Genomic DNA, 15,083 nt, shown 5'->3' on the forward strand with positions numbered 1-15,083 from the left:
CCTCACAGATTCAGATTCAGTTCTAGTGTCGCTAAGAGATGAATACGTGTGTGAATTAAAAGCAATGACCTTTGGGTTTAGATACAGAATCCGTATAAATGTTATAGATATGTATATGTATATAAATGTTGTCTTGAGCTTTTATTCCAATCCTCCTAGTTGTGTTTGTGTGTATCACCTGCAGCTCTTCAACAACTCCTTGCTGATTATTTCTTCTGTTCCTGGTCAGGCTAATGATTATAATAATGTGGTCCGTCACGTCTATAAATCTACATTTACAATTCACCGTCGGAAACAAGCACTGCGAATCATATTTGTCATTGCTGAGACCTTTTGTTTTATTCCATAATGGAAATGGACATTTTCTGTCTGCCAAAGTGATTTTCTTTCTTCTTTTATTTGTTTGAAGGTGAACACGTGAACTGTATGCAGCAAACGCAACACACTCTTGGCCACCTTGTCTCAAGATACATTCAGGGGAAACCCTGATTAGGTTGCAAACCAATAAAGAGGAATTTCCTAATGGAAATGTTCCATTATTTTAGCATCAGTCATAAAGTACTTTGATTTGTCAGTTGTTTAATACACTGGAGTTTCTGGTCAACGCGACTGCGATTACAAAAGGAAACACATTCTGCACTGCGATGTCGGTTTATAGAGATCACGGTTTACAAAACTCTGCAGGGTACTTTTAATTCATCTGAAATAGCCCAAAAACAATCGAGGTTTACAAAGATTTTGTCAAAATACAGACTCACTCTTTCAAACAGTACAATACACACGAGATGAAAGACAGCACAGGCAGAATCGTTCTGCTACAATCTGTCGGAGGGCCAACTGGAGTTGATCAGCATGGTGTCGTCTACGATGCCGGTGCACAAAGTCTTAATATTTCATTTGTGGGCCTCACTGCTGGCGCCGAGGGCCTCGCTGTGGCTCTCGTAATGGTTTTCAGGACAGGATTTCTTTACGAGGCAGTTTGTGTACTCGGAGGAATCCGTTTCCTCCAGATGCCGGGGACGTAGTTTTCGACCGGCGGGCTGTGCCGCGGTCATCTCCTCGTAGATGGGGGCCTGAGGGTGTGCCTTGACACCGCGGCGTGCTTTGCCCTGACAGCCATCGACAGAGGAAGAACACAAATCAGTGAAGGGAACAAGCAGAGAGAACGCACACACTCTCGGTTTCCTGTTCAAAATCAGAGTGTGTCCTTTTCTCTCAGCGGCATCTTGAATAGGAAGTCCTAACAGAGTGGCATCCTCACTCTAATGTGTTCTACGATAACTTAAAAATACAACATCATTCACTTTTCTTTTCTTATTTTTAAAGACGTCTTAGAAATCAACTAAAAGCAGAGTAAAAGATTTCACAGCCTGCGTCATTGAATTGGAAGAAAAACACGGTGACAAGTTCTGAAACTCGTGTGGTTTTGTGTGCGCGTGCTCAGAGGAACTCTGGCACGCAATCAACAGGCAGGTGCTGCTGGGTACCGGGTCGTGCCCCCCCTCGCCCCCTAACTCTTGGTGTACTATCAGAGCGGGGCATTTTAATACAAGCCGCAGGGCCACTCACTTTGTAGATCGCCACAAATGCGAGGAGGAGGAGGAGGAGGAGGAGGACCACAGCTGAGGACAGAGCATAGAGCAGAGTGGAGTAGTTGGAGCATCCGCACTGACCTCCTGTGGAGAAGCACACAGAGAAATGTTGAGCTGAGAGGCCTCACCAGAGTGGTGGAGGAGATATAGAAAGCCGTTTCACATGGTTTCTATTACAAATTATGACAAACAACGGTAACAGCAACAATATTGCTCGACCGTTAACTTGGCAAATATGACACTGAAGTCACAGCCACTGACGTTGGTATTATTAGTGAAGCTGGACTGATCCGAACCTGAAACAACAGCATGAAGGGGGAAACTCAAAAGAACAACAGTTAGTATGAAAATTGTTTTTAATTTTTTATTTTCACACGCCTGAAAAACTCAAATCACGGTTTAGAGTAAGCAACGGTGGCCATCGAGTCCCTCCTTGCACGTGACCCACCTTGCACGGACACAAAGAGCGCACGCCTCCCGAGGCCGGTGTTGGCGTCGGGTTCGCCGCGCAGGAGCAGCTGGCAGCTGTAGAGGGCGCTGTCGTCCGGCTGCAGCTGCAGCAAGGTGAGGTTGTAGGTGAGGCCCCCGGGACCGGGCGCCGAGGACAGCTGGACCCTCTCGACAGGGAACTGGGAGGAGGAGGAGGATGGAGGGCCGCTGCCGTGGTGACGCTTTGAGTGGTACAACACCTCCACAGGCGCCCGGCCCCTCTGCCGCTTCAGACTCACCCCCTCCACGGCCAAGGCCTCCCCGTGTGGGGGGAAACAGGGGAGCACGGCCGAGCCCCCGGAACACGTCTCTACCAACCCTATGTCCGCCGACACCGGGGCATCTCCAAAAGGGAAAGGGAATACACCTTAAAACACGACGCATGCTCAAAAGAAAGTCCTGTTTCTTCTGAATAACCAAAGCCGTGCGTTCTCAGTTGATTATATAGATTATTAGAGTCGTGGCATTATGTACATTATGTAGGGGAAACAAGTTAAAACATCTACCCATTGAAGGTATATTCAAGGTGAAATTTAAATTCATGATGGGTTTGTATTTCCAGATCTGGAACCAGCACTATAGTTAACTATAGAGTTAATAACCTCCTATTATAGTGCTGGTCATTATGGGCAAAATGCAGATGTGTGTCTAATAAGGGAAAAACAAGCAGCAACGATTCCAGGAGAGCCGTGTTGAACTTTGATGTTTCAGGAACTACAGAGTGGCCATGTTCATCTCATTTTAATAAAGCATCGCTTTTATAATGCTTATGAGACGTTTTCACACATAAAGCATCATTAATACTTTGGGGTTGCGCGAAATCCCTCCTTACTGGTGTGCATCCTCCACCAGCATAGTGCTTCATATCTCTTTAATTCCCTCTTCTCAATGTACTGTTCCAGCACCTTTCACCTGGACCAAACCGGAATTATTGACAACAATGATCATTTTCAACCCCTTTACAAAGTATTGGTGCGAGCACTGCATGGTTCTGAGAAAACAAAAGCACCCACAATAAATACAACAATAAAAAGCACATTTCCTAAATATCAACACTCTGGTTTTGTGGTAGTTTTTGGAAAGATCCCCCCTGAGTGCGTGTGTGTGTGTGTGTATGTGTAGGGGGGTGGCTGGACACTCACCAGCATTAACGAGGAGGAAGAATTCCGTCCTCCCACGTATCCGCTGGTCCACAGAGGACGGGTTGGCCACCATGAACTCGCAGTAGTAGCGGTCCGTGTCGCCGGCGCTGAGGTGCGCGATGGTCACGTTGAGGGCGTGGCCGCTCGGGTCTCCGCTGACTCTGATGCGCTGCTTGTCGTCCTCCTGCTCCACGCTGAAGGCGCTGTGCGCGTGCATGAACAGCACCTCGCGGGGCCGCAGCCAGCTGCTCTTCAGGTACACTCCGTAGGGAGAAAGGCTGCTGCCCTCCACCGCGCAGGGAAGAAGCACCGATTCACCCTCGCTCCTCTCCAGGAACTCAATGTCGCTGCATACTTCATACCGAGGAGGAGGAGGAGGAGGAGGAGGAGGAGGAGGAGGAGGAGGAAAAGAAGAAGAAGAAGAAGAAGAAGAAGAAGAAGAAGAAGAAGAAGAAGAAGAAGAAGAAGAAGAAGAAGAAGAAGGGTTTTACAACACTTTTTCACTGGGATTCTAAATCTAAATATATGTGCCAGTTGCAAAGTATAAGTCGCTATCTAATAAATATTTCTCAAACGATGTATTCAACTTCATGTCCGACAATATTTAAAACACACCATAAGCTCAAAAGCAAAAATTATCTCACGATTTACTGCAACTGCCAAGAAATGACCAAAGGCCAATTATTTAGACAGGGGTGCAGTGTTCCTGTTTTTCTGTCCACCCCCTCTGTGAAGGGCAATTCAATGTGGGAACAAATACAAACATTTAATGAAATAAAACCAATGAATAACTTACCAAATCCAGGGTGTGTGATGAACAGAGTGGCCAGACAAGCCAGGTACTGGAGCCCGGTCATCTTTATACCTGGAGGACGTTAAGATGGTGAGGGGAGCCGGTGATGTAAACCATGACAGGTCAACACGCACGCTCTCACAACTATAAGGAAAGATTTGGGGGACTGTCAATGAAACCAAGAGGAACTCCACGAAGCTCCACCTTCAGACCTCAAGACCCAACGCAAGAGGAAGCGCGCACGGCGTGTGTGCGCCAAAAGTGTCCAAATGATATTAAAGACCGCATTCATTTGGCCTTTTTTTCCTGCCCGCAGTTTCAGTTGGCCCCCCCAGTACGAACACTCTAATAGCACTTATTAAAAAAAAGTTTTGAATGAACTAACAGCTGAATCCAGAGTTATTTTCTTTGGCATAATGAACGCGCATCGGACCCACGAGACTGCGCCGCCCCGCGCGCTCATGTGACATATGGGGTTCTGCCTGGCAGCCTCCTGCCAACTGTCATAATGGAGATATTGGCAGTAATTCATCACTTGTATGGTCTTATAATGCGCACATGGGCTGTACGCTGTAAAGCCACGTGCCGTTAATGTAACGTACATTAATTACCATCTCTCGAATTCACCTTTCCACTGCAGTGAGCCCCTCTGTGACCATGAGGTGTCCAAAGTAAAGAAAAGTCCACAGTGAGTGTTTCATACAGCCACTCGCTGGACGACCTGCACGGAGAGCTCCGCCGTCGGTTCTCTGGTTGTGATGTTGACAAGTCACAGCTGGTGTCACGTCTCCTGTCACAAGATGGACCGCTGCGCAGCAGGAACGGATCGATCTTCAATGTGACTCCGTCTTAAAGGAGAAGTTCAACTCCCTTAAACTGGACGCGTGTTGTGTTCAGGAGCATCGGGAGGATGCTGCCGCTGGCCTGTGAGCAGATGTTCAGCGGGATGAACATCTGCTCACAGGCCAGTTCACTTTTGATCAGCTCCGATCTGTCAAACCTGGCACCAAGCTACACTGTTGCCACTGAAATGAAACGTTAGTTTCCTTTACTTTTTAGTGCATGGCGTTCACTTGTGATTGATATTAGTTCACAAACACACTCCATCCATCTGAACCGGGTCCGTCACATTTTAGAAACTTATTGTGTCCCACGAGCCAAAAGGTTTGCACACATTAACAATTCAGCTGAGACAGATTGACCCAACTCTTCAGTCCAATGAGGGGGGGGGGGGGGGGGGGGGGGGGGGGGGGGCACAAAATGTGCATTAATCGTGTCTCACGTGCTTGAGAAACAACTTTCCGCAGCATAATGTGGCGGAAATTAATGTGGCGGCCTGTTTCTGAACAGGATGCGTTTACCTTCTGATGATTGGCATCAGAGTCAAAAGATGTGGATTGGCAAAAGCATGTCAGCATCGACCTCACACACTGTTCACAGGCAACGTGGAGAGGAGCAATCTGAAGAAAAAAAATAAGTAACTTGTGCAAATGTCTCGCGAGAGAAAAATAAAAAAAATAAAAAACTCCTCTGGCAACTGGATATCTTTAGGTATATGGTTTATAAGTTGTTCAAGAAGGCAGTTTAAAAGCTGCAGCTCGAGTGTCTTTGTGCATGTAATACCTTTTATTGCTTCTGTTCGCCTGTCAGCGCACTCGTACGTCTTGTTGTCAGGGGGGATGGGGAGGGGAGGCTGGTTTTGAGGCCAACTGTTTTTGAGGTCTCAAACTTCTCATGCATGTTATGCAGCGCGTGCTCGGCCTCACTGATGCTTCTCACCACAACTTCAGGTTTTAAAAAAAAAAGAAAAAGGTATGACTAATTCCTGGTAATGTTTACGAACAGCCCACACAAGGTCCTGCAGGTTTCCATTTCATTACATTTTACACCAAAGTAAATTAATGTAATTAAAAAAAGATAGAAGGAAACGATACTAACTCAGCACTGGGTAATATTCATATAACATAAATACCGGTCAAATAGGTTTATAAATTGTTTAACTAGTATTATTCAGAAAATATTTCACTCGTCAGTTTTATTTTTAATGCTTTAATTCACTCCACAAGATATTAGATACACTGTTAACAATAAATGTATCACTGTATCCATGGAGGTGGAGTCAGTAATATCACTCCGTGCCACTAGGGGGCCCCTAGTTCAGACCACTGGATTTTACCTCATATTTTTATGTAATTAAAAAGAAAGGACAAGTGGCCACAAATTAAAGCAATCGTTTTATTAAACAAAAACAAAACCCTTAATGTGACATTGTGATGTGTAATTTTTTATTGAAATGTCAAGCTCCAATTATTCCTTATAGGGCAGCTTGTATTCCTTTAAATACAAATACACCTGCTCCAAAAACTTTAGGTGAAGAGCTAATTTGCATAATTAATACTTTTACTCCTAAAGTACACATTGATGCAAACAATTTTACTTGGTTAGTTCACACAAATAAACAAAATTAAGATTTGAACGTAACACATTGCTGACACGTCCATCGATTGCACACCGAACAAAACAAAACCCATAAAACAAAAAAATAGAATGTATACGTGAAAGCCGTACCTTTAAAATGTTACTTAAGGCATGTCTCTTCTGTCTCTTGAACACAATAACCATCTTCAACAACATACTTTAAAAACAATACAGCATTGAACACAAGGCCTCGCGACTAAAATAAACAGCAGGTACTTACTGGGTTTAACTGACCTTTTCATGCCAGCTGAGTGGGTTTTAAGGCTGATATGGATGGGCTACAAACAAAAAACAAATACAAAGCAGTAAGTGATGTGTGCAGGAAAAAAAAAAAAAGAGAAAAAAAAGGGAAAAAAAAAACACGTGCCACTCTAAACACCTAGATTGCCCTCTACAGCAATCTCCCACACAGGATCATTGCAGTTGACATTAGGGTGGTGATTATGAACATTTAGAATAGAAAAGGATGGACAAAAAGAAAAAAGGAAACCACCCAGCAATACAAACTAGCACTGCAGTAAATAACCTAGCTGTTTTCTTAACTTGAGTTTCTCAGCTGCTTGCGAGGGTCTCTTGCTGATGCAGTGGTTTTTTTAGATTACATAATTACATTTTGAAACACTCTTTTGCAAAAGAGAATGCACATCAATTCAGGGAATTACTGCTGCAAGACACAACCAGTGACACGCAACACAGACACTGACCGAGTTACCGCTTAGCAGTTCGTGTCTGCGTCTGAGTTCTACCGACCCGAGTCGTTTAAGCGGGATGAACCAGGAACGACTTGGAAAACCCCGGACATGCCGAGCGTCACGACATTGTAATTTAACACAGAGCTAGTGTATTGTTGGGTTTGTTGTTTTGCTCGCCGCTGGTAGTGGGAACACGACTATGAGGTATGAACATCTGACATTATAGCATTCATGCATGTTGTACCATGTACAGACCAAAAAAATATATTAAAAATGGTGAATGAATCAGCAATTAAATTTAGTTCCTTTCACTCCGGTTGAGTGCATCTACAAATATTATATAATCTGCAGTTATGGCCATCATTATCATGAGGTTACATGCCGTATTTAGAACCAAAAGTTGGCCAGCATCTTAGTTTTAGGCTAGTGGTATAAAAGATTTGAGAACACTAAATCTTTTATCTGTTTCCGACCTAACGGAAGAGCATTTACACACACACACACACGAGATGATGGCAAACTTGGTTTTTAAATACCTGATGAAATCCTGTAAAAGAGCAATACGATGAGCGCGCCAGTACAAACCTTCATCACTCACCTCCACGCACGTCAGGACAAACCAGCATTGAATTTCAAGATGAATTTTATTACAACAGATTCATAAAACATTACAAAGGATGCATACTTGACCAGGACATTAAAAGCAAACCTGAAATAAGGATAAAGCTAGAGGCTGATGAGTCGTGAATTTCTTTTAACACTACGTAGTTGGAATCATTTTCATCACTGAGACCCTCACCAACCAAGGTTGGGGACGCAAGTCCAACAGCACCTACGCGTGCTGTGAGGGCCTCAATAAAATCTACCAAAAATAAAAATAAACAAAATAAAAAGAATCAAATGTTTACAAGAGAAACTTGCCTTTGTAAGGGGTTGGTACGTTCATGTAACTCCAGCAGCTTCAAAAGAAATATGAATCATTTTAACACACTTTACTTCTATAAACCTGAGTGAAACCTATGGGGGGGGGGGGGGAATATATATATATATATCCTCACATGAAATCAGACGACAACAAAATAGCTTTCAGGAACGTGTGTGGTGTTTGGCTGTTTCCCAATAAAGATGTTACATTAAATGTCCGTTAGTTCTAACAAATAATGTTTGTCTTCACCACCACTGGTCTTACTGCTCTTTGCTTGCAGCTAGGTTTGATGAAAAAGCAGAAGGATGAGAGAAAGGTGTTAACCTCAAACCTAATGTGGTGGCTGCTTTGCTGCATCATCAGTAGCGCCCAGCCGGAGACATGACGGGCGGCCTCATGCCCATGGGAGGGCCTCCCTGGTAAGAGGGCACCATAGGAGGACCCTGCCCGTATGGAGGCATCCCCCCGGCCATGTAGCTGGGCATGCCCTGAGGAGGAGCGCCATACTGACCTGCAGGGGGCGCACACAGAGAGCAAACATGCGTTATTGCTGCCAGTCTAAACCAGTCTAAACGGCATCAACAGTTAATTGCAATTCATTGGGGGGCATACCTTTCCATTTTAAACAAGTCAATAAATAGCAACTAGAGTTACATTTAGCACAACCAAGAACTGCATTAGAAATGTATACTAAAGACTTCTTGGTTCAGGACTTAATGAGTCACAAAAGAAAGGTTCTTTGAAGAATTGCTATGATCAAGTGCAATGAAGCTGTGGACTGGGGACACCGTTAATTGATAATATAATTAAGATAGTGATAAAGTTATTTTATCTACTGTAAAACATTTTGTTTCAAGTTTGGATCAGAGCTGATCTCAGAACAAACATGTGTCTTACCATGCATGGGATGCCTCATGCCAGGCTGCTGTGGTGGCATGCCTTGCTGTGGGGGCATTATGCTGCCCACTGCCACCACAGGGGGAGCAGCCACAAGGGCCTGACCCGGCCTGGGTGTGAGTCGCTGGTAACGGGGCAACTGGGCCCTCAATTCCTCCTGTTGGCGGGGACAACACACAAAGCGAACATTCAGACCAAAGAAAATCTAGTATGCCCCTTACAGCACAAAGATAAACACTCACAAAAATGATGAGGAATTGGGTACCAATGTGGGCGTGCCCTGATTTCACACTGAGGATATTCAAGTTCAGAACCATCCTTTAACATGACCACAAAAGAGCAACTACTAAGTAAGTGTATGGCAATACAATCTAAACGCTTGGAGAATGGCTCCATAAAGATCTCACTTTACGATGTTCATGATATTGATGTTAGGAAACTGACTGATGGTCAAAACAGTGCACAGGCCCTCTCGTGGATAAATGTGCTCTTATATGCATCAGTCATTACTTACTGTGAAAAGGGCAAAATAGAAAGCTCAAGCAACTTACCAGTGAGATATCCTCATCAGGATGGATCAACTTACTAGTTGCACTCGTGGTGGTGAGGGTGGCAGGTTTGGTGGCGACTGTGGCCGGGGGTTTGGCCACAGTGCTGCTAGAGGGGTTAGAAGAAGCAGAAGTGGAAGAGCAAGAAGAGGCAGAGGGCTGGGTGTAGGCGGGGAATGTTGCTTTGGGAGGGTCGGAGGACGCGGCTGCACTGTGGGAGTTTGAAGCCGCAGCTCCTGAAGTGCTCTGCTGGGCCTGTGGAGACAAACGCATTCAGGTAACAAACTGGTAATCCGAGCTCCTCAAGACACAGAAGTCCTCAGCGGATTATACCGTTGGGAGAATCATTGTGTCACAGATTTCTTGTCTTCTTAATGTGAGGAACGGAACAATTACCTTTACACTTTCAACTGGATTGGAAATGTGGCGCGACATAGCTTAAACCACATGCTATCCAGCGTAGTACACAATCCACAAGATACAAGTATAACCAGATCGACCAGCATTCAGGATTCAGTGTGTGTGTGTGTGTGTGTGTGGGGGGCATAACACCTGCCGTGTGTTATGCACCGCTGCAGCGTACAAAGTCAAAGCATGGCAAGTAGTTATTTATTGCGACATTCATGCTTCAGAGGCTAGGAGGGGTGAATGCAAAATAAGATCCCTTACATCCAATGTTGTTCCTCATTCCGCGTTAATTAAAGCACATGCACAGTAATAAAGCTCACAGACTAAAAGTATGTTGGTTGTCGTTGGGATAATTATCCAACGACGACATTATAGCCTATGTGCTCGTGTTGATGCACAGGGCAATTACCTTTGACAAGCAGCCTAGTTTAAAGCTTGATAATTTACAGGCAGTTAATAAATAAGCAACATGCAGCTGCAACAGCCAAGTCAAAGTCCTGTCTGTGAGCGTACTTGTGGCGTGTTAGGAAAGGGAGGCTGAGAGGCAGACTGAAGGTCTGCAGGTGGAGAGGAAACGGCGGCTGTGTGAACACCAGCGCCCATCTGCAGCATGGTGGAAAGGAGATCACAGCATTGGCATGTTGCTTGTCCACTTGGTCCCAATTCAATAATGAGAACAAAACATACTACATCATAGTGACACCGATTTAAAAAAAAAAGAAGAAACAGGGCTGAGAAAGACAAAAAAATAGGAACCGCTGACTACTTAAAATGAGGAAACGGGACATCGGACATCCGTAGAGTTGAGAAGTAAACCAATATCATGAGAAACTGCAATAATTGAATAGGTGTAATAACAACAGAAAGCTCGAAACTCTCTGAAAGGGCTGTGCAAGTGTGCGCGTGTGTTGTTTGCGGGTGGGGTGGTGCATGGTGCCCACCTGTGCTGCACTGGGGAAGAGGGGTTTGGTGACAGGGGGCTGGGCCACTGGTACTGCCGGTCGACTGGGCATCACTCCGGCTGCAGCAGCTTGGACCATGTGGGGCATCCCTGGCCTTGGAGCCATGTGAGGCGGCATTCCTAAACAATCACCCAAACTGGTCAATCAACCTTTCTGGCACCAGTGCATTGAAGACATATCAAGAGATAAAATAAGCAAGCTGAGTAAATAGAGGGAGCAAGAATTTGTTTTAGTCATTGCGCAAGACAAGTCTGAAATCATTCACTTAGCAGATGTGTCTAATTCAGCCCAACCTGCTGAACAATCTAAAAAGGTGAGCATGGCTATGATCCAAGAATGTAACTAATAGTGCTTCAAGTCAAAATATGTTAAAAATGAAAAATGTTGCGGACAATAGTGTGAAAAAAACCAAAAACCATTATATCACTGATAAACTACTTGTTCGTCAATTTTAAATGCCATTTGTGACCCGAACCGACACCACAACTCACCGTGGGGTATACCGGGCATCCCTGGCATCATGGGAGGCATCATTCCACCCATTTGCATCATGCTGCAAAAGAGGAAACAGGTGATGCATGTGTGGTAACAGAACCAGTTGAGGATCAGCAAAGTTTTACTTTGGTGGTTTATCAATGTAACAGATGACCATTAGCGGTTTCCACTGTGCTAAAACTACAGTCAAATGAAATCTAATAAAAACAGAAGTTTTACTAAAAGGGGATATAATCAATTGAAGAATCAAACTGAAAAACAGTATTGAATCTGAACTGGTGTCATAAAAGACATCAATGTGTCAATCAATAAGAGATCTCTTACCCGGGTGGCATTCCGTGCATGTTGGGGGGCATGCCGTGCATCATGGGAGGAACGCCAGGCATCATGGGAGGCATTCCTGCAAAAGTGAGTAAGAGGATATTTTTTGTTTAACAACTCAACACTTCATCAGTCCAAACCCCTCAAACGTATCCACACAGCGTCTTAGCCAGTAGCACGAAGAGGCCACAACAGCGGAGACCGAGCTCGGACGTGTGTGTAGAAGCAGCAAATTTGCACATGCAACTCGGAATTATGGTTATATTTCGACCAAAGCACAGTTGGTGCTTGTTGAAACAGTAGAAAGACTAGCCAAGAAAGTTTGGGCGAGTTTTATCTAGTTTCTGTCGAGTTTCAATGAATGTGTTTTACGATAAGTCAACCATGAAACTAAGAGGTAAAGGAGAGAAACTTGAATTCAAAAAGGTGTACTGTGGTATTGTTCAGTATGAGGAAAATGTAACGCATCACCCAATCATAAAATATAACCACCTAATTATCAGCCATATGACCAGTTGAATGTTTTTTATGTCCCATTAAAGTCTAAAGACCTACACTTACGGTGTAAAATAATTCATATGGCATCACAAATGATGAATGCTTATGTCCAATACCGTATTCCTTGTGAAAGCATGAGCAGCCTTGTCTCGGATATCCATTGTTATATATGGAGTAGGTGTGAAAGGGCCCTATTTCAGAGTGAATTTATGATCATTTATCTGTTTCAAATTGTTAGTGCCGATTCCCAACTTTAGTTTTTTACAAAGAGGTCCTTGCCTGGATATCCTCCATGGTGCATCACACCTCCGCCAGCCACAGGCATCCCAAGCTGGGCCATTGGGGTAGCATAGCCTGCCTGGGGCTGGACAGCAGGAACCTGCTGAACTGATGGTCCGGCTTCATCATCGTCGTCATCGTCATCATCAGAGTCGTCCTGATTGTTTGCCTTCTTCTTTTGACTCTCTGAAAACCGAGACACACTATTTAAGTGACTGGTGAAGCTTAGACACAAGGAAAAGGACCCTAAGCTTCTAAAAAAAAAACATGGACGGTAGGTTTTAAGCTAAAAAACAGTTATAGCACATACAATTAACCAAGATGGGATACCCCAGGATTAACCTCCACTTCCTCTTAGAACTCTCACCACATAAAAATGCTACCCATTATCAGGAATCTCCCGTAACAGTAAATCATTCCACATAAAAATTTTTTTAAAAAAACAAAGAAAACAATTAATTCGGCCATCTAGCATTTTACTCAAATTGGCAACCCAAGTACATTGAAGTGTACACACCTTGTGATTTCTGTTCCAATGTCCGTCTCCTTTCCTGCATGTCTTTTTCTGGAATCCCCTCCATGCCGTAGATTTCCAGCTCAATGTCTACTCTTCCAGGAATTGCATTTGGTACACTGTCAATCGTTTCCTTGTGGACCTGAAACGCATGCAAAGTCAGCCAGTGCATACCATCATAACAAGCAAAGTAACGTTACATCAACTGCCCGCTTTAAAACAACTGCAAACCCTTCATGATCAAAATATTGCAGGAACTGTGGGACCAAAGACACTTAAACTAAAGAACTAAAGTAGGGTAAATGACAGACAAATGCACCTACCTGCATGCAATGGATAGCCAAGCCTGGGCCCGTGTACAACTTCTTGTGGCAAATATGGCATTTAAAATGCTTTGCCTTCTGATGTTGGATGAGGATCTTTTCGTCATCAAAGTCCCGATTACAGTACCTTGAGCGAGGAGTTAAGGATTGTGTTCGACAGAGGAAGCACGAGCAAAACAGCAAAAAATACACAAGAACACAACCAGCAACCCCTCGAGCCAGTGAATCACACGCAAGCCTCCAACATGACGTGAATGTTGCCGAACTGGTAAATAAAGCGCAGTCGTCATTCATGATCAATGACCTGGCACCGCGGATTGTAAACGCACACAACCAAAAGGCTCGCGACTAATCCGACTGGAGACGCGGTATTCAACGATAGGTTTTGCCCTGAATCATCAATGCACTGCAGGTTAACGTCGGCTAGCTAGCTTAGCATTGGAGCGGAGAAAGCTCGCTTAATGTTCCTCTCAGCTTAGCGTAACGCGGACGCCACGCAGTCCACTACTTCGTAACAATACACGAGGCTAAATGCGTTTGCGGTATTAAATATGAACTGGATTTTTTTTTTAAGCAACGCGATCTTTGAGCCTTTCGTTACCGAACCGTTAAGCTAACGTTAGCTCGCAGACAGATAAAGCCTCGGAGAGGCTAACGGAGGCCTTTCTTTTGTCAAGCTAACGTTGAGCCGCTGGCATGTTGCCGCCCGGGCAACAAAAGGATACCAGCACCATGGCTTCATCTGCTTCTTCTTCTTTCGTCCCATTTCGAGCGAATACTGAAAGAGGGGTCTTGCAACGTTATATACTGGTCTTATTATCTGTTTAACAGCATGCTGTAGTCCCGGAACAACGCCGAAAATGGCGCTCCGCTGGAGGAAGTTGTAGACCGCTCCCCACTTCTTCTCCCCTCCCTTTAGCTTCTCACCTCCAGACGCACGGACAGCGCCGACTAGTGGTCATAACTGTTATTAGATCATCAATAAATACTAATACTAAATATGTGTATACAAGATGATAGACAGCAATTCAGTAACATACTAACCGTATTGGACATGTACAATTGTTAGACACTGTTTTTAATTCACACAATTCCACTCTTATACAATACTTGCAATGGAACCCAAAAGCATGACGCAGAGACACAGTTACAAGGATAGTTCAATTTACTTTGTGTTCAGGCAGGGTCAAAACCATAAGATCAGTCACTCAAACACATCCCAAAAGGGGCAGGCAGAGAATCCAAGGTTACAAACAGTAAGGCAGGGTCGGAGCATATCAGATATAGAAACGAGGATAATGCTCGAGGGCTTGGGAGTAACACATAACACAATCTGGCAGGGATCAAGTGAAAGGATATAAATAGTGAGGGACTAATGAGGGAATGGGCTGCAGGTGAGACGGGCATGGGAGACCAGGTGAGGGGAAGGAGTGACAGGGTGTGAGTGGCAGGACCTGAAATGACCGGAGAGTTAGAGAATCAGGCAGGCAAGACTAAAACAATCTAAAACAGTGTCAATTATTTTTCCCAAAGGGACGAGTGTGGAGGGCCGGACCAATAGACTGAACTCACTCCTGCTCAATATTATTCCGCAGAAAATTGTATGGTTTTAATCATCTGCAAGTGGTAAGAGTAAATGTTATGATCAGTGGTGGAATGTAACTAAGTATATTTGCTTAAGTACTGTAATAGAAAATTGAAGGTACTTTACTTTGTACTTTTTTGTC

The 15,083-nt window shown here is 44.3% G+C and overlaps 2 protein-coding genes across 7 annotated transcripts; both read right to left on the reverse strand.

Annotated features, from left to right (window-relative positions):
• Window positions 1-373: 373 nt before the first annotated feature.
• On the reverse strand, window positions 374-5,043 carry LOC117731071. Of its 5 annotated transcripts, none has more exons than XM_034533226.1 (6): window positions 4,644-5,043; window positions 4,020-4,088; window positions 3,224-3,577; window positions 2,041-2,448; window positions 1,570-1,676; window positions 374-1,109 (listed from the first exon to the last, which is right to left on the reverse strand). In XM_034533226.1, exons 2-6 carry the CDS (start codon window positions 4,078-4,080, stop codon window positions 894-896), a joined length of 1,146 nt encoding a protein of 381 aa, XP_034389117.1. In that variant the 5' UTR covers window positions 4,081-4,088; window positions 4,644-5,043; the 3' UTR covers window positions 374-893. The 5 variants fall into 5 exon arrangements, with proteins under 5 accessions (XP_034389117.1, XP_034389125.1, XP_034389132.1 ...); XM_034533234.1 differs by having other exon boundaries at window positions 4,628-5,043; XM_034533241.1 differs by having other exon boundaries at window positions 4,619-5,043.
• Window positions 5,044-7,811: 2,768 nt separating this feature from the next.
• Window positions 7,812-14,266, reverse strand: znf207b (zinc finger protein 207, b). Of its 2 annotated transcripts, XM_034534100.1 has the most exons (11): window positions 14,082-14,266; window positions 13,357-13,483; window positions 13,037-13,175; window positions 12,520-12,705; window positions 11,746-11,821; window positions 11,418-11,479; window positions 10,906-11,045; window positions 10,478-10,567; window positions 9,560-9,811; window positions 9,009-9,165; window positions 8,347-8,622 (listed from the first exon to the last, which is right to left on the reverse strand). In XM_034534100.1, the coding sequence occupies exons 1-11, from the start codon at window positions 14,120-14,122 to the stop codon at window positions 8,471-8,473; spliced, it is 1,422 nt and encodes a 473-aa protein (XP_034389991.1). In that variant the 5' UTR covers window positions 14,123-14,266; the 3' UTR covers window positions 8,347-8,470. The 2 variants fall into 2 exon arrangements, with proteins under 2 accessions (XP_034389981.1, XP_034389991.1); XM_034534090.1 differs by lacking the exon at window positions 10,478-10,567 and having other exon boundaries at window positions 7,812-8,622.
• Between the last annotated feature and the right edge of the window lie 817 nt (window positions 14,267-15,083).

Source organism: Cyclopterus lumpus, chromosome 1 (genome assembly GCF_009769545.1).
Source record: "Cyclopterus lumpus isolate fCycLum1 chromosome 1, fCycLum1.pri, whole genome shotgun sequence".
Lineage (NCBI taxonomy): Eukaryota > Metazoa > Chordata > Actinopteri > Perciformes > Cyclopteridae > Cyclopterus > Cyclopterus lumpus.

Bases quoted from the DNA above. Each gene is read 5' to 3' on its own strand.
- LOC117731071 (XM_034533226.1), bottom strand. From the start codon at position 4,080: ATGACCGGGCTCCAGTACCTGGCTTGTCTGGCCACTCTGTTCATCACA. The intron at 2,449-3,223 runs GTGAGTGTCCAG...TCGTGTTTTAAG, and splicing joins CTTCCTCCTCGTTAATGCTG to GTGTATTCCCTTTCCCTTTT. The intron at 1,677-2,040 runs GTGGGTCACGTG...GCTTCTCCACAG, and splicing joins GCTCTTTGTGTCCGTGCAAG to GAGGTCAGTGCGGATGCTCC.
- znf207b (XM_034534100.1), bottom strand. From the start codon at position 14,122: ATGGGACGAAAGAAGAAGAAGCAGATGAAGCCATGGTGCTG. The intron at 9,166-9,559 runs GTAAGTTGCTTG...CCCCGCCAACAG, and splicing joins CTGATGAGGATATCTCACTG to GAGGAATTGAGGGCCCAGTT. The intron at 8,623-9,008 runs GTAAGACACATG...CGCCCCCTGCAG, and splicing joins CATGAGGCATCCCATGCATG to GTCAGTATGGCGCTCCTCCT.